This window comes from Apis mellifera, linkage group LG1 (genome assembly GCF_003254395.2).
Source record: "Apis mellifera strain DH4 linkage group LG1, Amel_HAv3.1, whole genome shotgun sequence".
NCBI classification, from domain to species: Eukaryota; Metazoa; Arthropoda; class Insecta; order Hymenoptera; family Apidae; genus Apis; species Apis mellifera.
In genome coordinates, this window is record NC_037638.1 from 14971407 (window position 1) to 14997691 (window position 26285).

At 25.3% G+C, this 26285-nt stretch overlaps 3 protein-coding genes and 1 long non-coding RNA gene across 11 annotated transcripts; 2 read left to right on the top strand and 2 right to left on the bottom strand.

Annotated features, from left to right (window-relative positions):
• Positions 1–1223: 1223 nt before the first annotated feature.
• On the bottom strand, positions 1224–10746 carry LOC409193 (microtubule-associated serine/threonine-protein kinase 3). 8 transcript variants are annotated; one of them, XM_026446117.1, is made up of 22 exons: positions 10608–10746; positions 10313–10502; positions 10138–10217; positions 9950–10052; positions 9023–9104; positions 8558–8660; positions 8263–8486; positions 8016–8091; positions 7667–7897; positions 7372–7603; positions 6962–7296; positions 6687–6859; positions 6529–6599; positions 6225–6452; positions 5926–6153; positions 5299–5851; positions 4946–5133; positions 4651–4871; positions 4252–4584; positions 3868–3933; positions 3126–3615; positions 1224–2539 (listed from the first exon to the last, which is right to left on the bottom strand). In XM_026446117.1, exons 2-22 carry the CDS (start codon positions 10464–10466, stop codon positions 1440–1442), a joined length of 5271 nt encoding a protein of 1756 aa, XP_026301902.1. In that variant the 5' UTR covers positions 10467–10502; positions 10608–10746; the 3' UTR covers positions 1224–1439. The 8 variants fall into 8 exon arrangements, with proteins under 8 accessions (XP_026301902.1, XP_026301906.1, XP_026301901.1 ...); XM_026446121.1 differs by having other exon boundaries at positions 4952–5133; positions 9023–9086; positions 10289–10502; XM_026446116.1 differs by having other exon boundaries at positions 9023–9086; positions 10289–10502.
• LOC113219399 lies at positions 9017–11449 on the top strand. The gene is made up of 3 exons (XR_003306513.1): positions 9017–9123; positions 10292–10444; positions 10633–11449. It is a non-coding gene; the product is annotated as an uncharacterized LOC113219399 (long non-coding RNA).
• A 1066-nt stretch (positions 11450–12515) lies between these two features.
• Positions 12516–19815, top strand: LOC725946 (integrin alpha-8). Its single transcript, XM_026446122.1, has 25 exons — positions 12516–12908; positions 12988–13124; positions 13195–13377; positions 13472–13579; positions 13680–13877; positions 13955–14134; positions 14552–14645; positions 15123–15388; positions 15459–15597; positions 15660–15724; positions 15795–15936; positions 15997–16082; positions 16148–16339; positions 16483–16582; positions 16652–16844; positions 16913–17103; positions 17176–17294; positions 17397–17825; positions 17932–18098; positions 18161–18341; positions 18404–18773; positions 18859–18955; positions 19048–19177; positions 19235–19291; positions 19359–19815. Exons 1-25 carry the CDS (start codon positions 12599–12601, stop codon positions 19398–19400), a joined length of 4176 nt encoding a protein of 1391 aa, XP_026301907.1. The 5' UTR covers positions 12516–12598; the 3' UTR covers positions 19401–19815.
• Positions 19548–26258, bottom strand: LOC413650 (nuclear RNA export factor 1). Its single transcript, XM_397092.6, has 10 exons — positions 25686–26258; positions 25280–25587; positions 25123–25209; positions 24780–25026; positions 24511–24704; positions 24308–24420; positions 23089–23125; positions 22779–23011; positions 22545–22713; positions 19548–22471 (listed from the first exon to the last, which is right to left on the bottom strand). The coding sequence occupies exons 1-10, from the start codon at positions 25762–25764 to the stop codon at positions 22034–22036; spliced, it is 1905 nt and encodes a 634-aa protein (XP_397092.3). The 5' UTR covers positions 25765–26258; the 3' UTR covers positions 19548–22033.
• Positions 26259–26285: the final 27 nt, after the last annotated feature.

Here is a 26285-nt window from a genome sequence, read left to right on the forward strand (position 1 = left end):
TTTATATACAAAATAAATTAACAAATACCTAATACTAAAAAATGATTATAACGCGTTTTAGTGGACCAAATTTGGTTTCCACAACATTCGTAATTCTTGTTCTTTTTTTTTTTATCGCTGAAAAATTTTCAAGATGCTTCCAATACGATATGTTTCCGTTATATCTTGCTTTTTAATTTTTCTTTCTTTCTTATTCATTCTGTTTCTATTTTTCATCACTTTCTGTAAATAAATGAGTGATTTAGGTACTTTAAATTTATTTGAGAGCACCAGTTCTTACGCGCAAGAATACCCTGAGCAGTAAATGTTAGCACCACACAAAAAAATTCGCATTAATTTCAATTAAATACATCACAGTACACATATAGTCGAATCGAACTGAGAAATGTTAATATTACTATATTAACGGAAATGATTTGTACACTAATTATTGTGGCGATGATCATTTATCGTATATATTCGTATAATAGATCGATTTCAAAAAATTTTTCTAAAAATTTATTTCATAAACAGTATCAAATGAAGTATATAATATATACAAAACAAGTAATTATTCAACAATTCAAAATTTCATGAAAAATACTTCTTAAATATTTTATAATTATTATAGATAAAAATTAATTATTTTTTTCTTTCAAACATTCAATTTTTTATATAATATAAAATATAATATTTTTATATATTTTTATATTCATATTATATTAAAAAAAAGAAATTATTACAAACTTTTACTTTTTTGTTTAAACTTGGAACACGAATATATACGATATATTTTATTTCTATTCTTTATTCCTTTTTTTAACTTCACGAATATTACACGTATTGGAAAGCTATCTGTATGCGATTTGCTAACTGCTATGTTGATTCATATATGGTGTGTTAATAATTAGACATAAATGTAAATGAGATCGTTTAAATACTGTAGCCGAAGTGTAAATTACTCCAATTTTTTCGTCCCTGTTTTTTTAATTTCTCGCAGAGAATTAGCAATAGTAATTTCAACAGACTGCATTCATTTGAAACTGTTGAAATAATACGTAATTGCAATTATCCTCTATTTTTATCTCTAAGTTTATATTCAATGATTGTATGACAAATTATACGGTTATAGAGTAATGCAGTATACCGCTATATCAGCTAAAGCTACATGTTCAGGTATGTTATTCAATGGAAGCCTACATTTATTTAATTCAAGTAGAAATCACTTCTTTTTAAAGCTGTAAACTTTAAATTAGTATACTTTTTTTGATTTGCCACCTTTCTAATCTTATTCAAGTTAAAATATGCACATCAATATATTCATTAGATATTCAATTTTGTTTTTTTTTGTAAAATTTGATTGAAAAGAGAGACAAGTTTAAAAAAAACAGACCATCTGATTACGCGCAAATATTTATCTTGTTACATCCTTAAATCAGGATTATTTGAACAATAATTATTTAATTGGTTTTCTTATCCTTTCCAGATCCCATAACTTCAAATGTATTCAAATGTTGTGTTGATGAAACATTACTTGTGCTTTCAGAGCCATCAATTTTGTACTTTTTTGATATTTTCTTCCCTTCTGAATTAGTTTCTGAATTTTTTGAACTAGCTGCTTTTTGCTCAATCACTTTATGAGGTACAATTATTTTTTCATTGTTTTGAAGCAGTTTCTGAGATTGTGCAACTTGTGACACTTTCTCATTGTTTTGAGACTTCTGTTGTACAGTTTGCAAAATACCTCTTTCGTTGGTTTGCGAAAATTTCTGAGTAGAAAATTGTGAATTCTTATCATTACTTTGTAATATTTTATGATATGAAGGTTGTGAATTTTTTTCATTGTTTTGTGGCAATGCTTTTTGCGATGAAGCTTGCGAGCTTTTTTCAAAATTCTGAGATTGCTTGTGAGATGGATTTTGTGAACAGCGCATTTGTGTATTAAAAGAATTATCCAATTGAACCCTTTCGTCAATTTTATTAATAGTTGCACCTTCTGAATTCTTCGGGCATGAATTTTTTTTTTCCTTCTTCAATTCAACACGATCATTGCGCTCGGTAACATTTTCTAATTCTGTCAATTTATTTGTAGAAGTATTATTTTTATCAACCTTCTCTAAAGATAAAACTTCCTTTGAATAATCATCAGCCTTTGAACCGGTCGGTGAATCTTTTTCCTCTGCTATTCTGGGTAGCTGTGTACTACCACAAGAATTAGACATACCCACATTTCCCAAATTGATTGATATTCCATGAGATATTTTCGAATAATCTGATTTCGATTCTGTTGACACTTTCTTTTCCACTTTCGAGTCATTTGGTTCTTTATAGCTGTCACTGCACTCCTCAGATGTTTCTGAATAAGATTGAGCTATGGTTGTACGAGGAGTCACTTTTACCACTGAATTTGCTAATGGTGAAATTGATGTTTTATTTTCTGCAGATCGGGGGTGAAGTCTGTCTGGACTAAGTGCTCTTCTTAATAATGGAGAGCCAGGTTCTGCTGATTTCGGTCGTCCATAACTTTTTTTCTGATTGTTTGGCGTTGATAAACAAACTCCTAGGTGTAAGGAACATATATCTATTATTTATTTTATTCTAAATACAATAAGAATTAAGAATTCTGTATTTGTTTGATTGAACTTTATTTGACATTTTATAATATTTAAAATCATTCATAATCAGTTGATTACTATAATGAATCAAAATACTAAATAGTTGAATCATTTTATTTTATATATATATATATATATATATATATATATATATATATATTATATTTTTATTAAATATTTTAATAATTTTGATAGTTTTTGTTTTTTAAAAATTTTTTTGATTATTTTTGATTATGTATTTGTACTTTTTAGTTTTGTATTATATAATTTGTAATAAAATTTTTAAATTTTGATAAGTTTTTTGATGCTAATATTATCATATCAATCATCAAAAAGATCAAAAGATAAGAGACAAATATTGAAATAAATTGTAATTAGCTCTTATAAATAAACAACTTGTAAATTAATTCGTAATTAGTAGTCAACGTGTTAAATTAAAATCACTTATTTATTATTAAAAATTAAATTCAACTATTTAAATGTCAAAACAAGATCATTTCAAATTCATTAACTTTATTGTTTTAAAAGTACCTGGACTATAAGATTGCGTAGTATTAGAACTACCAGGCTGATGTCCTGTAGGGAATGCTAATGGACTAGGACTTCTGGTAGGACTAGCAGGAAGCGGCGACGGACTCGGAGTTCTAGCTAACGGAGACAATGGTATATGTCCAACTGATTTTCTGCGATTCGGCGAATGAATATTTTTTGCAGCTGTATGCAACTTGTGTTTCAAACCATGAAGTGTACTTGGTCTCTGATAATGAGATTGATTGGCAATAGTGGATAAATTTGCAGTAGATGTAGAAGAACCAGGAGAGGAAGAATTTGGACTGGAACAAGGGCTTGAATTCCCTGTAGAATGATAAGAATCCGAGCTAACACGGTTTGTTGGAGGTGAAGGGCTGCAAACGGACTTCGTACAAGTTGCAAAGTATGGTGATGTCTCTTGGGAACGTGTAAATGATTGGAACGATCGACTAGGCGTTACCATTGATGGTGAACAAATTCCTGCAGCCATCTGAAAAAAATTATGTAATATTTCTGTTTAATGATAAATATGTTAATCAAATCATCAAATGTTTTTTCCTTCTAATGCTCAAATTTTTTGTGATCGGTGTATAGTGTAGAATTTTGATATTGTCACGAACAATAAGAAAAACACATATTTAAAAGCTGCCACGGGATTGTATTGGACAAATAAGTATTGATAAAAAAAAAACAGCAACTAAAACGTAACTAGCAATTCACGAAACGTGACGAAAAATCATACCATAAGTGGAGGTTTGCTGTCGCTGGATAGAATGGGTGCTGACAATGGACAACTGATAGTTAATGGCTGCAATAAAAAAAAAAGTAACACTTAACATAATAATGTGTGTTGCATTAAAATTGCCAGTGCTTTAGTATTTATGCCGCGATCAGTAGCAGTAAGTGTAGTAGTAATATAATATATAATAATAGTATCATAATTGAAAATCTTAAAAGAAAAAAAAAAAAAAAAAAAGAAAAAATTATATAAAATATAATAAATTTATAGTTCAAAACATTTTTTTAAATGTTCACAATTGATATTTAAAAAAAATCATGATATATTTTTAAAACATTTTTCAATAAAAAAAATTATAAAGCAAAAATCAAAAATATACTTTTATACCTGTTGCATCTCTACGCTAGCTCGTTTCGAGCTAATTCGTTTAAAAAGGGACGTTTTTCGTTTTTTATCTGAATGATCACGTTTCAATTTGCGCTGTTTATGTAATGTTCTGCGAGCCATTTTACTTTGAGTCAAATCTCGTTTCCTTCCTCCTGTTTTGATACTAGTATTTTCTAATGGTGTACTACGCAATGTTACGTGATCACCGCCACTTAACATCAATTGAAGAACTTGTATATGATATAAACCCTGCACTGGTTCACCATTTATATGTGTTATGAGATCACCTGGTCTTAAACCAGCTTCAAAAGCTGGACTAGATTGATCTACAGCCTATAAAATATATGAAATAAATATAATTGGGCTATGTTGATATTTTGATAATAATTCGTAACATACCATAACTAGATGATGCATGGTGTAAAAATCACTGTCACCATAATAAACTCTAATCGTATGTACAGTGAAACCAAATCCACATGGTCCTCTACGAATAATAATTGGAGGTTTCAAACTAGTTACCAATGGACTCAATTCGCGACAAGGAGACGTATCTCTTGAAGAAGCAGTGGATGATCCACCGGGAGATTCGATTGGTTGAGTATTTAATGATGCATCATCTGGAAATATTGCTTGATTATAATAATTATAAATGAACACTAATGTAATATGTAATGATTTAATTTATAATAACATGTACAAGAAAAGTCACTGGTTGGTATAACTAATGATAATCCACTAGTAGATGCGGACTTTATTACGGATCGTGATTTTTGTTTTACGGATGGTATAATTGGTATAGCGCTAAATGATTCAAAAGAATCAGTACTAGAATTATGTTTGCTTTCTTCATTTGTATCTCTGTTTGCAATTAAATCCAACCTGAAATAAAATTTATTTATTATATTCACAGATTTAATTTTAACCACGCATTGAAGAAGTGAAATGATTCATATGCATTGATAAGGTATTGATTTCTAGAGGAGTGGAGTTAGTTTTGTGACAACGATTATAATGTTTGGGAAAATGTATGTTTGAATGACTCACATGTGTTCATCATCAATGCATATACTGAACCTGGGCAGCTTATCACGGGAATGCAAATGTCGCTTTCTCTGGATCTGGGGACTGATGTCCTCAGATTCCGTTTGCGAAGAATCAGGTGTGCTTAAACTGATGGATGTCCCTTCTATTTGATTATTCCTAATAACTGTTAATTGAGATTCCCCACTGGTTACTGTAGCAGGACTCGTGAACGATGCATTTGACTTGTCCGCTTTTGGAGGTGTTTCATTGTTTGTAATTTTAATGGATGAAGATCGATTTTTTTCTGGTAGAGTCGATTCCGCTAACTTTGATGGAGGCGTGATTGAACTATTAGATCCAGAAGACAATTGTGCGACTGTCCGTTCAAGTTCAGTACGGAATAATTGTTTTTTAGAAATATCTAACTCTGTTTGCTCGGAATTTATTTGAGGTGGACGGGTTTGAGATATTTTTCGTGATTGTGGAGAGTACGAAGAGAATGATCCGAACAAAGGAGAATCATCGGTATCATCAGTATCGTCACCTATATCATGATTATATCTATCCATACGAGCTGAAATATCATTTTTTTTTTATATTTCAATATTAATTAAAAAAATTAAATTATACTATATATAATATACATACTATCAAAATAACTTGTATCCTCGTCATTGACTAATTGTGGCACAAATTCAGCCTTTTGTCTGAGTAAACTATTCCAATTTACTCCATAAAAATATAAGTGTTCTTTTACTTCATGAGATCCACCAGTGCCTAAACGATCCCTAGGACTTTGTTGCAATAGTGCTGTTATAATGTCCTTAGCTTCTGGTTGAACAGGCCAATCATCCTCATCTGGCCACTCAATATCATCTATATAATTTTTTTATTTATTTTTTTTTAATAATTTTCAAATAGTTTTTATATCTTCCAGTAATATTTACCATTAACTGTATGAGCAAATAATTCTTCTGGAGTATCACCAAAGAATGGTACACAGCCAATTAAAAATTCATACAATATAATTCCCATAGACCACCAATCAACAGGTTTGCCATATCCCTGACGCAATATAACTTCAGGAGCAATATATTCAGGTGTGCCAAACACTTGTTTATCCGAAAATTGTCTCGTATCTCTGTCGATATAACCCTCATAAAGATTTGTTGCCACTGAAAATATAAGAAATTTTGTTATATAACTATTAAGGTATACATTTCAAAAATATCGATTTTCTGTGTCACTTACAAGACATAAGACCCATTTTACTGAGACCAAAATCAGTAAGTTTAATGTGACCAAGGGCAGTAATAAGTAAACTAAAAAAAAAAAAAAAAACAACGAATAAAATATTGATATAATAAAATATGAATAAAAAGAAAAAGAAAAAAATTTTTTTTTCATACTTGTCAGGTTTTAAATCTCGATGAACAATACCATAACTATGTAAATATTCAACAGCTAAGACAGTTTCCGCAAAATAAAATCTTGCCATGTCCGGTGGCAGTGGACCGATATTTTTTAATAGATTTGCACAATCTCCGCCTTCTACATATTCCATTACTAAGCACAAGTGTTTCTATATAATTAAATAATAATTGATACAATTATATAATTAAGTTGATATTATATTATTTATATATATTTATATTTTTTAAAATTCAAAATAATGTATACGTACTTTTGTCTCAAAACTACAGTACATAGAAACGACAAATGGATTGTCTGTAAAACTCATTATATCTCTTTCAGCAAAGACTTGTTCTACTTGATTTCTTAGCATCAAATTGTTTTTATTTATTTTCTTCATGGCAAATCTTTGACGTGTAGTTTTTTCTTTAACCAGATATACTGCACCATATGCGCCATTACTAATAAGTTTTAAAACTTCATAATCACTTTCACATGGAATACGTTGAGATTTATCATCATCTTTATTTGGACTCGAAGCGATTTGTAAATTACTATCGCTCGAACTAGCTGAATCTTCTAATTTGTTTAAATCTTCTTGCAATTCTAAAATATAGAAATATATTTAACTTTACTAATTATTATTGAAAAAAAAAAAAGGAATTATAAATTAAATGTTACCTGATATTGGATCTCTATTAAGAGAAAGTTTGTTAATAATGTATTGTGGTATATCTGTTTTTATTCCTGCATTAATTTTTGCTTGGCCTTCAGCTTGTTCGAGTAAATGATAAAATTCTTCAGGATCGAATTCTAAACATTCCAATAAACGAGCTGGACGCGATATTACTAACAATAATTTTTTAATAAGTCCTGTTAATCTTGTTGCTGCTTCAAGTGATTTATCTTTTGTCTAAAAATAGAGATATTTATTATTATTTATTTATTTCTATCATATAAATTTTTATGAAATTACCTCCATTAATAAATGTTCCAAATTTTCACTCATTTCATAAAAATATCTAGTTGTAATTAATTTTTCTTGAGATTTTTGCAAACAGTCTCTCGCCATTTCAATTACTTGATGATGTACAAATCTTAAAATTGGAAGAGAATCTTGGGTCATATTTGCCATTACTTCATATTCATCTAGTTCTTTATTTTCATTGATAAAATTAGTTAAACGTTCCTCCATTTGTTGTGTAGCCTAATCAAATAATTTTTAAATAAAATTGTTATGTAAAATTGTTGTTACATTATATAAAATTACAAAATGTTTATATACATATAAATATATTTGAAGTTTTAAATAATTGAAGTTTTACCTTGGGAAATCTTTCTTTATAAAGAGTATTCATCATAACAATTTCGCTATCTAATACAGGAGAACGACTTGGACTGCTAAAATTGAAATAAAACATACAATTGAACAAAAATATTATAAATATGTTATATTTTTCAAAAGATTGAAAAAAATAAAATTATATTAATAACATAATATTCATAGTAAATTACAATACTTTACAAAAAAATTACAATAAATTACAATATATATTTTACTATATTATTTACCTTAAACTTCGTGAACGAGGTCTATGTAATGGTGATCTACGGCCTTCTTCATCAAGGCTAAGAGATACGCTGCCTGGAATACTCGAAATACTAGAACCTGGAAAACCTGGATGTGAAGAACAAGGTGTACCAGGTTTAGAAAAATGGCAAGAAAGCATACGTAATTCATCCTTAGTGGGAACATTTGGAAGTTGATGCAAGCGTTCTTGACTTGAGTACTGTGACTAAATAAATAAATTTATAAATTTTTTTAATCATTATCAATTCATTTTCATTCTTTAATAAAATAACTAACCGAAACATTACTAGAACCTGGTGTTGTCCCGTAACCACTAGATGGTAAACTAGCAACTGACCATCTTCTTCCATCTCCAGTTCCTGTAGTACCTCCACCAATTCTAAATATATATATGTTTTAATATGAAAATGTTTTATATATGTTTTAATATGAAAAAAATAGAATTATTAGAATTTAGAATTATTGACTGTAATATATATTGTGAAAGTTAGTTTTTGTATTATAAATACATATACAAGACAAATACTTTATGATAAAATCTTACACATTCCATATTCTTCGTTTTTTATGAATTTTATTACAACCTTTTGATAGCAGCATTTGTTTTTTTTTACTATTAATAATGTATTAAGAATACAATACTTATAATAGAAATCTATCTATATAGATAAACTACTTATATAAATAAACAAGTCAAATTTAAATAGACTAAGAATAAGACTAGATATGAAATAGAAATACCTTTTAATTGGAGCAAAAGCAAAGTGTGGACTTGATGACATCCTAGGACTTTCTAAGGGACTGCCTACAATCGGGACAAACGCTATATAAGGAAATAAGCAGTAAACAAAATTAGTTCTTTATAATAAGTTGTATAAATTATATAAAAATATAGAATATATATTTTTATAATTATCTTCAATTAATTAAAAAATAATTTTAAAAAACAAATTTAAAGATAGAAATTAAAGTTTCTAAAGATAACTGCATAAATTGCAAATTGCTATAATTATATTATAATAATTTAAATATGGATATTTAATATATCCAATATATATTCATTTAATTTATAGAATACTATATAGGATTCTTTGATTGATCAATTTTATAGCTTTATACCAAAACACAAAAATTTATATATAAAAATATTCGTTATAGAGACTTTATTAAGATATAATTAAAATTTTCATTACACAAAGCGAGATGGAATTAGAATAAGACTGTTCTGTTTCCATTACACTGCTCTTACATTTTATTTTTGTTTTTTATTTTTTTTTTTTCACTTATAATAATAAATAAATTAATAATTAATAATTTAATAATCTTAATTAACATTTTACTATACCAATTTTTATATTTGTTTTGGTTATTAAAATTGATCTTTCAAAAATATGTCTTAAATATATTAATATATTAAATATCTATATTTATGTATATAAAAATTTACATATATATATATATATATATATACTTAAAAATATTAAACAAAACTGTGCCAAAATTGTACTTATAAAATATTTTTATAAAATATATAGCACTCATAAATAGTTTATACATTAACAACATATATAAAATATTATTATAAAAATGTTATATATAATATTATATATAAATATATAAGTAATATAATATAAATATAATAAATTAAAAACATTTATAATTATATACCTGATAACGGTGAATGACAACGTGGTAAAGTTGGAGATGTTGTTGCAATAAAAGATTTACGATGAGCTGCTTTAGCAGTACGTCGAGGAATGTTAAAATCACGCTAAAAGAAACAATAATTAATATGATTGTCAATCATTATAGTTTTAATTAATATTTTGACATTTTAAATATATAATATTACTAACCATATGAACTGATAAAGAAGGTGCAGATTTTCCAATTGCAGAATTCCTCATTCGAACTAGATTTGATAATTCTCCACTGACTAAAAATATTAAATGATTAATAATTATGAAAGATAAATAGATAAATGAAATAAAATTAAATTTTATTAACCAGGTCGAACTGGAGCTTCCTTACTCTCCACTTTAGATGGAATTGGATGTTTTTGTATTTCTGCTTCAGTACTACAAGCAGATTCTTCACTTTCAGCTTGATCAAATACGAGTACTCTGGCTGAATTGCCATGAGATCGAAGACGAGGTCTACTAGGTCTATTTCTATTCTGATCCATATTTGTCTTGTTTTTGCCTTCAATTATTTATATTATCTAAAATTAAATAAATTGTTTAATCATTTTTATTTTTAAAAAAAATGTTAACATTAAAGAATTAAATTAAAAAAAATATTATGAATGTAAATAATAAATATATACCTGACTTAATCTGTTTTATTCACAGGAAAGAAAACAAAGCAAGAAATAAGTCTGATAAACGAGATTATCAGAAAATTCACAAGCCATTCTTTCTTATAAAAGTTCGATCGACGTCGAGACTGACAGTTTAAAATCGGTCGAATGCACGAGTTGGAGAAGCATTTGTGTATGCCTACACTTTTGATAGCTTAAAATGCCGTCTCACATACAACCCTTTCTTATGCTGCTGCTGTATGAAAATTCATAACATATAAAAGAACAGGAAATAAATTATACTTTGGTCGATTGAAAAGGGAACTGTAGGCGATTCGAAGAATCGAAGCAGGGACCCGTTTTAAATAAGATGTATATACCTGTAGACGAAAGAGAGAGAAACAAGAGTCCAACGAAAGAACAGAAGCGGGATATAAAAGGTTCAACGAGAGAAACAAGAGAAGAAAATACACAACACTAAGCACACATAATGGATATGAACATAGCAGGAGGAAGATAAAAGATACGCAATTTACCGGGCACAACGGGCATGTCCTTTGAGGACAAGCGGCCCGGGAGTAAGCAGGTGTTGTAGTCCTGGCTCTAGAGTCGCATTTTTCTCGTCACTATAAAAATTAATTACGAAATACAGACCGACATGGGTTCTGACTCATGATGGATGTACACACATGCACATTCTCATGTATACGCATGTGCATTTATACATGGACGCACGCGCAACACTGATGCATGAAAACGCGCACAAATACACGTATCCTTGGCCACAAGTTGCACTGTAAAATCAACATCATACTCTTTATAGCGGAATATGAATGCTTTCTGATGTATTAAATATATTAGTGTTCATACAAATTTCCTTATTTTTATATTCAATATTCAATTAAATTTTCTTAATTTGTGAATGAAAATTTTTCTTATTCAGTTGATTTTCGAAAAAAATCAGAAAAAAATTGTAAATGTTTTTTTTTCAATTCAATTCTTTTTTTGATTTCTTAAATTTTTAAATTTCTCATTTTCTGAATTGATATCCAAAAATTAATAATTACGAATTAATAATTATTTATATTGTTTAAAAATTAAGATATATTAAACATTATAAATATATTTTTAGATAATTAATATTTTATAACTAATATATTAATTTTAATGAATCATATAAAATTTAAAAACATAAATATAAAATTCTTATGAGTATTATTGTATTTTTAAAATTTTTATAAGTAGTTGAAATATTTTATGTCTACAAATTATATTACAACGAAATTATTAAATATAAATGCATTTACTATTCAATTTAAAATTAATTTGAAAATACAATTTATATGTCGATAAATTTAATATGATTATCAATATACTTACTATATTTAATCTTACTACTTAATCGATTTTGAACTAGAATCGATTGTAACCTTGTGACATTTTTAACAGTACGAATATGAACTGTCAACAATGTTACGTAGTTGTTAAATTTATATTTTAAAACATAGATATAATTAGATATAATCAAATTTCAATATTATACAAATATATTCATTTTTTTTTTTTATTTGTTATGTCTTATATAATATTATAATTTGTAAATACATCATTATTCTCTAAAAAACATTTTAAATGTCTATATGTCACAATTATATGAAAAAAACAAATCTTTTTTGACATATATCAATTGATAGATCAACATACTGAAACTATTTAAAAAATTTAATATATATTCATATGTTTAAATTTAAATATTTTTTTAATATTATATTATTTTATTCGTTTAACGCACACAAATATCATATATTATATTATTATATATCCTTTCTCCTTTTTTCCTCCAAATTTTCTTTTTTCATTTAATTTGTTTTGTCAGTAAAATATAATCTAACCTGTGTTAAACTATTTAAAATAATTATTTTTAAAAGCTTTTGTCAAAATTTAAAAAAATTTTAAAAAGCTTATTAAAAAATTATATTGCTATAATGATTTTATTCTTTAATTGTATCATATAAATAATGTATTTCAACTATCTTTTGCTGACAACTAGTAGAACTTTAACATATACAAGAAATAATCTATCATATAGTATCATTTCTGGAACATTTTCTCATCAATATAAAAGGTCTGTAAAAAAATGGCAATATTTAAAGCTTCAAATATCAAATATTCATACGACTCAAAAGCTTTGTTATCCTACATCTTTAACTATATGCCTTGGTTCAATTTTATGTGGTTATTATGTAAGAAAATGGTGGTTGAGACAACCATTTATGCAACAACAAATGTATATAACATGGTTTAAGCAAAAGAAACATATTTTTTATGGTATATTTCTTCTATGATATAATAAATCATAGGTATTTGAAATAATATAAATATTGGATATATATATATATATTTCTAGGTTCTTTGGCTTTCTTATCATTTATTTTATTTATTTATTGTTTAACATGTTTTGAGAAGGATCGAATATTGAAGAAACGACGTTTTATTTTATTTAATCAAGATCTACGAATTAAAAATGCTAAAATTCTTTTTAGAGTATGTATTCAAACAATATTTGAAATAGAATAACAATTTTTGTATATAATCATAAAGTTACATGTAATAGGTGATAGTACAAAATAAAGAAAATGTAGTACCATTAAATGATCCTAAATATACAATTGTTGGCAATGCAATAAAAAAATTAATAGATTCTAACAAAGAAATTTTTGAAGGATTGGATTGGACAGTAACTATAATTTATCGTATATTTAATATGGCATCACTTCCTAATGTTTTGATTTTACCAGTATGTAAAATAGTATATAAAATGCTATTATATGTATAAAGATAAAAAAAATTTATCTTAATAGAAATATTAACTTTTTCATTAAATATTTTAGGATAGAAGTATTATTATACTTTCTGATATGTTTGATCTCATTAAAAGCAATGATCAATTAATATTTATTTTAGCTCATGAAATGTCACATGAAATGCTTCTTCATACAGTAAGTTATATTTAATAATAAACAATATATAATATATCATAAATCTTAAATATAAAAAAAAAAATATAATATTATATAATTATAATAAATTTGTTCTCAGTCAGAAACATTATCTTTCGGAATACTAAATGACATTGCAACTATTATCTTTTCATTTCTAATTTGGATATTTTATCCAAGAAGAATAGCAGCCATACTTTGTTCAAGTTTTTATGTATTTTCTTCAATTATTTTTGCTTGGTATAGAAGATCATCTGAACTTGAAGCTGATGAAATTGGAATGGAATTAGCTGCAAAAGTATATAATGTCTATTTGATATAATTATTTTTGCAAGCATAATTTTTATATAAAATTTTTTTTTTGTATTTTTATAGGCTTGTATTGATCCTAGAGAAATTTTAGTATTCTGGGAGATTATGAAAGTATTTGAAGAGCTTAGTAAAGCAGATAAATTTGAAATACCATTATTTATGCATCATCCTACTTTAAAGAAAAGAAAGAAAAGAACTATTAAACTAATGCCTAAGATTTTGAAAATAAGAAAACAAGCCAAGGTATTTATAAATTTTGATTTATATGAATACCATAGTATATCACATGAAAAATATACAAGATATTGGAAATCAAAATTAAATATAAATTCTAAATAGTTAATTCTATAAGTTAAAACAAATAAAAATTGATATGTTATTGTTATTTATTAAATTATATTTAATAATAATTAAATATAATTTTACATTAAATACGGAGATATAACGATATCTATATCTATAACGAAGATAAAGTTGTCTTATTCTATGTTTGTTTAACACAAATTTTAAAAATTTTGTTTAATAAATAAGAAATTTAATAATTAATTTAATAAATAAGAAATTTTTATATACTAACTTTTAGTTTTTTTTGTTTTAACTTTTAGTGTCAATTTTCTAAAAATGTCCCATATATCTTGTGTAAAGTTTAAATTATTTTAGTGTCCTGAAATACCTGAAAAGGATCCTCAAGATAATTTACCAAATTATATAAAGGATATCGAAAAATTTGTATTCAAAGATTCAAGAATTTTAGGCATACAGTTATAAATGAAACTATAGATTTTCTTTGTGTATCCTTGTAATATGATGATTAGTCTGATGAAATAAATAATGCATTAGTCACAAATTTTATTATGATGATATATTTTTCAGCGATAATTTTATCGTTTGTCTTCCTGTAGTTGAATAAAAATTAACGATAGTTTATAATTTTCCTTGGTGAAGCACGTTAAATTCAAATTCGCCATAAAAGTTCAAAAAATGTTTATTAAAGGAATATTGTTTTTTTTTTTGGAAATTGTATGTGGATATAATATAGACGTAGATTTTCCTATTATTTTTCATCATGATAATATGTTTAATAATAGTTATTTTGGTTATACGGTACATTTGTATTATGAATCGGATATTGATACATCCTGGTAAATGATTTTTATTTGATATATTAAATAAAATTATTTTTTCCGATTATATTTAAAAATCTTATCGTATCAATCATAAAGGTTGATAGTTGGAGCACCAAAAGGAAATTATTCTTGGTCTTCATCAAAAAGATTATCTTATTTGATTGAGCCTGGTATTGTGTATCGTTGTGAAATCGAAAATTCACATTTGTATCGTGGAATTGAAAATCATAAATGTCAAGAAATTAAACCAGAAAAAATTGAAAATGAAAAAGGATATATAACGCAACTCGGAATGATGATGTGGATACGAAAGCAATATGGATGGTTCGGAAGTGCAATTGCAATAGATAGAATAAATGGAATTTTAACAGTAAGAGAAATATATTAGTAACGATTGTATTATTTTGATAAATAAAATTTTGAATGACATTTCAATTTAGGCATGTGCACCACGAACAATTGTGGCACTTTTATATAAATCTTTAGATAATAATTTGGAAACTATGCAAGGGATGTGTTACAATGGAAAAATTTCTTCAAATACTCTGATAATCGAAGAGAAAGATCTTAAGTTTTATGGTATATACAATTTAATTAAAATAATAATTGATTTATTAAATAATTGTATTATTTAAATTTAGATTTTATGTCAACATTTTGGTATAATCCGATACATGGTTTTTCTGTTCATTATGCATCGACAAAGGTTTGTAAATAAAATTCAAGAATATTATTATTTTTTTATTATCAAATAAGTAATTTAAAAAAGAATTTAGCAAAACGAAAAAAGAAAAAAGAAGAAAATAAATCGTATCATAGGAGAACCAAAACATGAAGATTATGGAACTGTAGATATACAATATTCAAATAAAAGAATGACTGTGCAGTTACCATTAAATGACGATTTATCTCAATTTGGTATGTCCTTTATAATATCAAATTAATTCTTATTTTTAACATGTAATAAAATATTTATAGGATACAGCGTTGAATCTGGTTATTTCTTTAAAAGGGATCAATTACTATTCGCAAGTGGAGCACCAGGTTGGAAGTATAAAGGCTCGGTATAATAATACCTCGAAATGTATAGTAATTAAAAAAAGATTTTCGATGAAAAAATTTTTTCTAGGTCGGAATAATTAATCCAGCATCGAATATATCAATCATCACGAAATTATATGGTACTCATATTGGCGAATATTTTGGAGCCAGTTTGGCTGTAGGAGATTTAAATAAAGATGGTTTGGATGATCTTCTTATTGGAGCACCCTATTGGGGAGAAGATACCGGTAGAGTATATATATATCTTGGTACATCCAAGGTAAGAAACATTTTGTAAATTTAAAAAAAAAATATTGTAATGATTATATTAATTAGACAATGAGTTCAAAGTATCAAATATTTTTTATATTGCATTATCCGGCAAATATATATTTTGTATATATTTTTAATATTTTTTTTCAGGAACAATTTGAAATGGCTGTGATTTTACATGGAGTTGCAGAAGGAGGACATTTTGGATATGCCATAGCTAGTGGTGATTTAGATGCTGATGGATATGATGGTAATTCAAATTTATTTATATTTATATATATTTTAGATTTCTACAGAATTTATTTTTTTATTGTAATAGATATTATTGTGGGAACACCTTGGGAAGATGATGGAGTTGTTTATGTGTTTAATGGAACTCCAGATTTAAAGAATACGAATTTAAAAAAATCGCAACGAATCGAAGCTGTAAAATTATTTAAATATAATTCTTCACGAAGAATACTTCGATTTGGATTTTCAATATCAAAACCGATTGACATTGATAAAAATGGGTTAGTGAAATTTATTTTGTAAATATCTTTACAGCTACATATTTATTAATTTTCTATGTGATATATAGATATTTGGATATCGCAATTGGAGCATACAAATCAGATCATGCTATTATATTACGTAGCAAACCAATATGGAAAACAGAACTTTTCATTGAGACTATACCTAATATTTTGCAAAGAAATGCTAAACAATTTTTGGTCAGAATATGTCCACGATACAATATGTATGGCATGTTACACGATATTGTCACAGATAGTAAGATGTTATACAATATGTTTTGCATAAAATTAAATTTGTTATATTTTTCAATAAAATATTTTTTTCTAGCTATAAAATTTAGGATTACAGCCATTATAGACGAACGTTACCAGCGAACTAAAGAAACAATTTTAGAAATGAAATCTTCTAATTTAAGTATTTGTCTATCTAGTGAAGTTAATATTTTGGTAACATTCAATATATTTTATATTATTTTATTTTTGTTTTATTTTATTATATTTTATATTAATTTTATTATATTATGTTAATGTAATGTTTTTTTTTTTTAGAAAGATATACGAGATTTTATCGAGCCTATTAGTATAGTTGCAAAACATGATTTTTTACACGATAACGTATCAAATGAGTTTTGTAAATTTTGTCCTGTTGAAAAACACAATAAGATACAAAATGTAAAAGTTTTACTTCCTTTTAATATTGGTTGTGGAGAAGACAAGATCTGTAATTCTAATATATCTGTTACTGCAAAATTTTATAATGTAAGAGATAACGATATGTGGATAATTGGTTCAAACGATATAAGTTTAAAAATTAATTTAAAAAATTATGGAGAACCTGCATATCTTACCATACTCGAGTTTAAGTTCCCTGAAAGAGTAATATTACGTAGTATTTTACCCTCTTGTCAAGAAGATATTTCTAAAGAAAATTTAATAGTAATTTGTGATGTAGGAAATCCTATTTGGAAAGAAGAAGAGGTAAAAATTTTTAGAACAAAATTTTTAGAAATCATATTATTATATATGTTAAATATTTATTTTTTATTATAATATAGAATTTTTTTTTTATTATATTATAATATAGAAAAATGTCAAATTAGATTTGAATATGAGATATTTAATTAATGGATCATTACATGACCATAAATTATATTTTTATATAACAATAAAGACTCGTAGTATAAATCATGGAATGACAAGTATAATTAAAACTCTTAATTTAGTAAACGAAGTTTCTCTCTCTTTACATGGGTTTGTATTATCTAAATATTAAATAATAACATGCATTTGTTTTCATTAGTTTTATTTTTTAGAAAACCAAATGAAGAAGCCTATTATCTAACTACTTTAAACGAAATTGCTCAAAATGTTACTTTTCAACATACTTATCAAGTATATAAACTTGGGGCATCACCAATAGAAGTTGCGCAATTGATTGTTAAAATACCATTAACTTTTAAAGACTTACATTTGATATACATGTATAAATCTCAAGTAAGAATTTATATATTCACTTTTATAAATACAAAATATATTTGATATATCTATATTTTTAGTTATACATATCAGGAGAACTTTTTGAATGTTCATCAGAGACTAATTTATTGGATATTCAAGGAGAATCATCTTTAGAGCAATTTGATATATCTCTGTTTTCCAATAAAATACGACAAAATAATAATTATATAATAAATGAAAAAGATCAATTTAACTCAATAGAAGGATCAGCTTTATATTTGAATAATATGAATATTAAAGCTCCAAAAATATTAAATGAAAATTGGACAAATGATATTATTTACATGAATTGTTCAACTCCTTATATAAATTGTATAACTATTATATGTGATTTAAATACACTGAAAACATTACAAGACATTGGAAAGATGACAATTGAATTTTTTTTAAATGTTGATAAACTTAAAGGTAAAGGTCGCTATTTAATTAAGTAATGTAAAATATGAATATAAAATCATGTTTTATTTATTTATATTTTTTAAAATATTTTAAGATATCTTTAAAAACAATAGAGCTATTTTAAAATATGCTACTGAAGTGAGCGCAAAAATAATAAAACCTGATAAGATGTTGTATATTAATGGAACTCGGTAAATTTTTATATTATATTTTTATATTTATATTTATCATATTATTTATATTTAATATATTTGTTAAAAATAATTTGAAAATTACATTATAGATCTACAATGGAAATTGTGACAATATTTTACAATATCCCAAAAATGGAAAAGTTACAGCCATGGATTATTCTTATCTCTATTTTAATAGGAATATTATTATTGTTTATTTTTGCTGCGATTTTAGGAACGGTAAGATTTTTATTTTTTGAACATTATTATAATATATTCCAATATAATATTTTTCAGTTGGGTTTTTTTAAACGGAAAAAAAAGCAAGCTTTAACAAATCAAGAATGTAATGAAGTAAGTATTCTATATTTTGTAAAAATAAAATAAACTTTAACTAATATCTTATTAATTTTATTTATAGATGATAGAAAATGAAACTGCGATTAACTCTGAAAACACGTGATATAACGAGTAAAAAGAACTTAAAAAATATTTAAAAAATATTTATATCGAATATTACGCGTATATTCTGTAAAAAGAAAATTATATTTGATAAACTTTTAATATTTATTTACATTATATTCATAATCTCCGATGAAAAACGCCCATATATGTATACAAATTTCTATTTTTATTAATTATATCTTATTGTACTTTCAATTCGTACATTGTATTCAAACATCTTAACTTGACAAAAACATATAATGTAAAAACATATCTTAAACATGTACATCAATCAGTATGTAGCTATTTACATTTTTTTTTAATTACAAACGAAAAAATAAACGCAATAATTTGCATTGCATTATAACAATATCCAGTGGATTAATTTCCCATTCCTCGCAACAAGTAAAAAATTATTTCTTTTACTTTTTCTTTTTTTTCTTAAGAGATATTTCTTTTATATAATAAATCAAAAATTATTAGTAATATAATAGAATGAATTTTTCTCTTTTTTCGAAAAACTTATAATACAAAATATTTTCGTCATTTTAATAATGTTTTTACAGAATGTGAGCATAAACTATTATTTTGATAATAATCAATTATTTCTATTTTATAAATTTTTAATGACGATGTTATACATAGTAAAAAAATTCAAATTCTGTTAAACTCTGTATATATTGAATATATTTAGTTTCATTGTTTAGTTCCATATTCATACTCAGATCAGTTCCATTTATCGATTGTGTCCTTTGAAAAGACACAAAATAAGGGGGCGGTTATAGCTTTTGCTTAATCGCCATCAGCATCGCCCAAAATTTTTTTGTGGTTTTAATCCGCAAGAGTAACTAATACGGTCGAGTAAAATTCGCCTTTCTTCCGATGTTAATGTTGCTTGTTAACATTATGTGGACATTACAATTATTTGTCGTAGCATATTTCGTCGCACATCGACAGGCTTCGACAAGGAAGGGGATCAAACTTGTTTGTTAGATTCCCAATTGTCCACCAGAACTATTGTCTCTTGTTCTTTTTATCTTCCCTTCTCAAAGGCGAGTCGACCATTTTCAAAAATAAATAAATTGAACAGGATATGAGGTATAATTATTTTTGCTTTCTGGATATGCGTAGTGTAATAAAATAATATTGTTTCATTAGAAACGCACTATTTATGAATATACCAATATATAATTTATACTCACAAGCTGTAGATTATCTGTTGAAATGATTTACACAATTTAATGAAATTACATAACGAAGAAAGCGAATAATAACACAATATATTCATGTATATAATTCGCGAAAATTTATGTAACATGATATACCAATTCCCAAAATGACATTTAAGCTGGCTGACTCGTGTTCTGTTTATTATCAATTAAATTCGTTTGAAAATATTTTATTATAATTTCAATACCAAATTTATAAAAAAAAATTTCATTGCATTATAGATTCTTTTATTGTAGATAGTGGATATTTTCTTTATTTTAAATATTAAAAAATTATATAAAATTTGATAATAAATACAATCAACCAGCATGATATGAAGTAAGGTGAAATATGACCTTTTTAAGATCATAAGTTTTTTCTTTAAATTGCTATTTTATAAAGTTTAATGTAAACTAGTTTGTATTAAGTACATAATGATGTTCATTTTATTTGAGATAATATAATTAAAGAATGAAAGGCACAAACATTCTGTTTTCTAACAATTACACAGTAATGTAGACTCATCTATTTAAAAGCATTACAGCACAATCTTGCACACATTCTAGAATGAAACAAATATATTATTACATATAGATTACTCGAATCATGATATTAAATAAACATCACTATGTACATATGAAATATAATCGAATTAATAGCACGAGAAGTTTAAACATCATTTATGTTTCTTATATTGAACTTAATATACTCGATTTTCATATTCTGATGCAAAAATGAATATCTAAGAATATATTTGTTATAAATAATTATGAGAAATAAAAATCCGGAGCATTTTATCTTCGAGATTTTATCACAACTGGCACGAAAGTTGAGATATACAGAAATGAAAGTAAAAATTAATCGCATCGCACTAATATTACTTTTCCCGAGAATATATTAAACTTAAAAATCATCACATTAAATCTTAACTTACAAGAGACAATTATTTGCAAAATTAAATCCATGTTTGGATATCTTATTCGTTAATGATAAAAATATTCATTTCTTGATACAAAAAGAAGTTTGTTGTTAAATATAATACCATGTAAAATAAATCGTTGGGATTATTTTATATTCTACAACAATCTTCTTTTTGTTGTAAATACACGTATCCATAAAGTAATTTAAGACAATTATATATATGTATATATATATATGTGTGTATATATATATATATATGTATATATAAAGAAAAAAAAGAAAAAAAAAAAGAAAAGAAAAGGAACAAAAAAGGATACCTATGTCAATTTGCAATATATGACAAACATTGTTCATTAAAATTAATTTTTTTGTTTTAATAGAAGGAAAAAAAATTAAAATAAAATCTGCATATCTATTCAAATTACAATATAAGACTGTATGTTTCGAAAATACATGCAGTAGAAAAGAATAATTGAAATTTCTATGAATCTTACTTTTTTCCACGTGTTATTTATCCACATCTTATTTGTTAAATGCTTCTGCTGGTATTTGTCCTCGCTTGTAGAATTCTTGAAACGCTGAGAGCGCATTGTCATAATTCCATAACACTTCTTCTAAGCACTTTAAACTCCATTCTAAATTCATGTTTGTTTGTTGGCTAAGTGTCATCGTCATTTGTTGCTTTACATCTTCAGGTAACTGTACTGACAAAGATTTTGCAGTGCCACTACTCGAAGGAGTATATGATCCTGGATTTGTTATTTGTGTCTCTGAATTCTGATTATTCAATTGTCTTAATTGTGCATCTGTGGGTTGACTGATATGTAATTGCTCATTTCGAATACAATAACCACTTCCTTCCGGTACTATTATAAAGGTTCGATTAAAATAACGAATAGGTTGCTCTTTTTTATCGAGTTCTTTAAATAGTCCTGTGACTGTAGTTAACATCATTCCATCCTAAAATATAAAATTGTCGTATAAAATAAGGAAAACCTTGCAAATTTTATTTTTGTATAAGAAAAAATCTTACTGTAATTAGACTGATGTCCATTGTGAATGTGTTTAGGTAATGAGAAGTTTGTGGCATTTCAGAAATAAATGAAACTACCGGCAAACGTCCCTGTTTCAATAACTTCTGTCTTTTGTTTGTATCATTTATTCTATACAAATTTCTATTTTCCATTAAATATCCATTCAATCTGCAATGTCCCATTTATTAATAAAATATGTTTGTTTGTAATATAATATATATGTATAAACGTACTTATTAGTACTATGAGTATAAGACATAGTCATACTAAAACACGCATGTTCGACATACGCATCTAACAATGGTTGACGATTCTCACTATCAAAAATGAGAAAATATTGTTGCAAAAATTGACTAGCAATTTCTTGCGCTTTTGCATTTGCAACAAACATTCTCTGAGAGGGAGGCATTTTATTTCCTTCATCTGCTACGTCGAATAATATTGGTTTTGGAAGTTCCATACCATCCTAAATAAAATATTAAACATAATTGTTTTGAATTTTTCAAATTAATATAATTAATATAATTATTAATAATTACATACCAGTCGCAGAAGTTTGGGAAATCGTTTCCGAACGTCGCTGTGGTCAGGAAAGAAAAGCCAGAAGCCCGGAAGCTCCAAGTTAATCGTAATAACAGAAATATTTGCCTTATTATTGAAAAGTAAAATAAAGGAAGAAATAGGGATCATTTAAAATTGACAGTACCAATTTTCTCATCTTATAACTTATTGAAAATAATTAAGAATGTATATAATTCAGCGATTTCCATGAAATTGGTAAAATGTTTCTTATGTTATTAAAGTAAATAACTTTTTCTTATACATATTTTTATTGCTTTAATTTCAAACATATTTTCGATTCGTTTAAAATTTATAAAAGGTAAATATAGATCTTTAAGCTTATGCAATAATTATTATAAGTTATTAAATCTTTCTGTTTGATCTTATAGTAGTCATTTTTATGTAATAATAATTAAATTTAATTTATGGAAATATAAAATAAGAAAATATGTTTAATAATTTCATTTAAAATTTTCTTTGATATGTTTAATTATATTATCTATTTTTTAATTAGTATTGTCAATAAATATATATAAAGTAAATATATTATTTTTATCTATATATTGTCTATAAGATAGACAAAATAAATAATATTATAATTTAAATATAAATTCTGAAAAAATATATGGGACTATAATTTCAAAAAACATAAAAGAGAATGGTAGTCATACTTTACATTTAATATATTATAAAATCGTTATAAATTCAGTTATAATAAATTTGATTGTCAAAAAATTATTTTATATTTTATTTTATTATTTTATTTCCATAAAATAATATATATAATCTAAATTTATATCTAAATTTGATAAATTGGAATTTAATAAAAAATCTAGGCTAAAAATATTTAGTAATAAAGGTATTTTTTATATTTTTTATCTTATTAAAAATTTATATGTAAAATTTATATTTTTTTATGTAATTTGAAAATTAAATTTGAGCAACAATCATATGTATCAGAAAAAATTATTTAAAATGATGATACATTTCAAGGCCAAAATCAGATGAGATATACCTTATTCTGAACAATTAATACATCTCTTATTTAATAGTTAATTTAATTAATATTCTGATTAATGAAATAATTTGATTTTTTTAATTTTATAATACAATTAGTTATTAGCATCACAATATCTATTATTTTTGATAATCCAACTCAAACCTGAAGAATCCCATCATTGTAAAAAAGATCATACATTACCTAATGTAATCATTTTGTCGAGATTTATACTTGTTGCATACAGGATTTCCTTCTAATTTTAGCTCCTCCAACTTTAAATCTTTGATTGTATCTATTTGATTAATATCTTTTATCTAAAAAATAATAATAAAATATTAATTATATATTGTATTATACATCACAATTTAAATAAAAATACAATTTAGAAATTTTAAATTACTCACCTTGTTATCTCCTAAATATAATATTTTCAATTTTGTAAATTTTTTATCCAAAACATTTAATTTTTCGATTAATTGCAATTTATTTCCATCTAAATTTAGTGCTTCTAAATCTGGTATGTGTTCTGATACAATATCTAACACTGCTTTTAACATTACAGGTCGAAATAGTGCACAAAAGTAATCGGTAATAAGATCTATAATAAGAAAAATTATATATATATCTTTTTGAATAAATTTATTTTTAAAATGTTATTTTCAATTTGACTAACCAGGATCTCTATGAAATCTTGACAAATCTAGTGCATTTGTTTCATGTACATATCGTTTTGCCATTGCTTGTTTCAGTCTTTCTTTCAATTTATTATCAATTTCACATTGTGGAAATCCTGCTTTTGAAACTCTTACTTGTAATTTAAATCCATCAGTAGTTGTAATTTTACGATCAGAATCAGCTAATGCCATAGCTATTTTGTTATCATCTACATAAAAAGTGGCTTCATTTCCAACTACCTTATACTATTAACAAAATTATTTTTTATAAAATTGAATTTGTAAAATATTTTTAATTATACAATGAATGTATTTTATGTATTTTAGATGTTTTATATTTACCATAAATGGAATAAAAGTTTCTGGTGCAATATAACTCAAAAGATTATTAATTATATAATCTTTATCATATTTATGTCCATATGGTATCTATAATCATTTGTAATACATATATGTGAAATTAAATTAAATATTAAAATTTATAATTTTATATACTTACTGTAATTTTATACCAATTAGAATCTCCAATAGGAAATTGTCTAATTCTAGGAGCCAATCCCATCCTAAATCTTCTATGAGGGACAGGACTATTTCTTCCACGTTGTATACCTCTATTTCTTCCTGTCATAATAACTTGTCTATTGTTATTATTAGAACTTGTTGCCATTTGAACATCTTCATCTAAACATGCTAATGCCAATCCTCTAGGTACATCCCTTGCTGGTCTTGCTTGTGTTTTAAACGATACTCTAGGTCTATTTCCAAGATATAAAGATCCATCATTTCTTGGCACACGATCATCATGGGCTGCATAAAATAGAAAATTAATAAGAACATGATCTATTTTAAACAAATTTACATGAATTAATATGAATTAATGTTTAAATTCGTAGCAAAAAATATACCGAAATAGTGTTTATCATCAAAATTTCCAGATCTTCCACCACGACCACCCCATGAAGTTTTGCTCGGTTTTCTTGGCATTTTTTATCAAATTAGGATAACAATAAAAGATCATAAATAAAATGCAACAATCATTGCACACTTTTATAGGTTAGAATATAAATGATCTTTTTATGTTATGTATACTTAATTAAATTATATTTATAATATCTATGTCAGTATCAGATCATAAAGAATTAAAAATGGTAACACATTTACTTTTTTTCTTTGCACTAAATTTATTTTAATAAAATATCAAAATTTACGTTTCACGAAATACAGATACTTTTTCCCTTTCTATAAATCGAGAAGAAGATGGCGGGTCAACTGAAGATGTTTTAATTTACTTGCAACCAATGATAAAAAGCACGTAAAAAAGAGATATATTTAAAATTAAAAATCCTATGTATCTTTCGCAATATATTTACACGCAATATAAAAATAATTGTGTCAAGAAATAGACTGTAACATAAATTGTACTAAAAAATAAATATCTATTATTTTGTTTGAATTTATAATCATTTAATTTGTGTTATATGACTAGAATATTTTAAGTTGGCAGG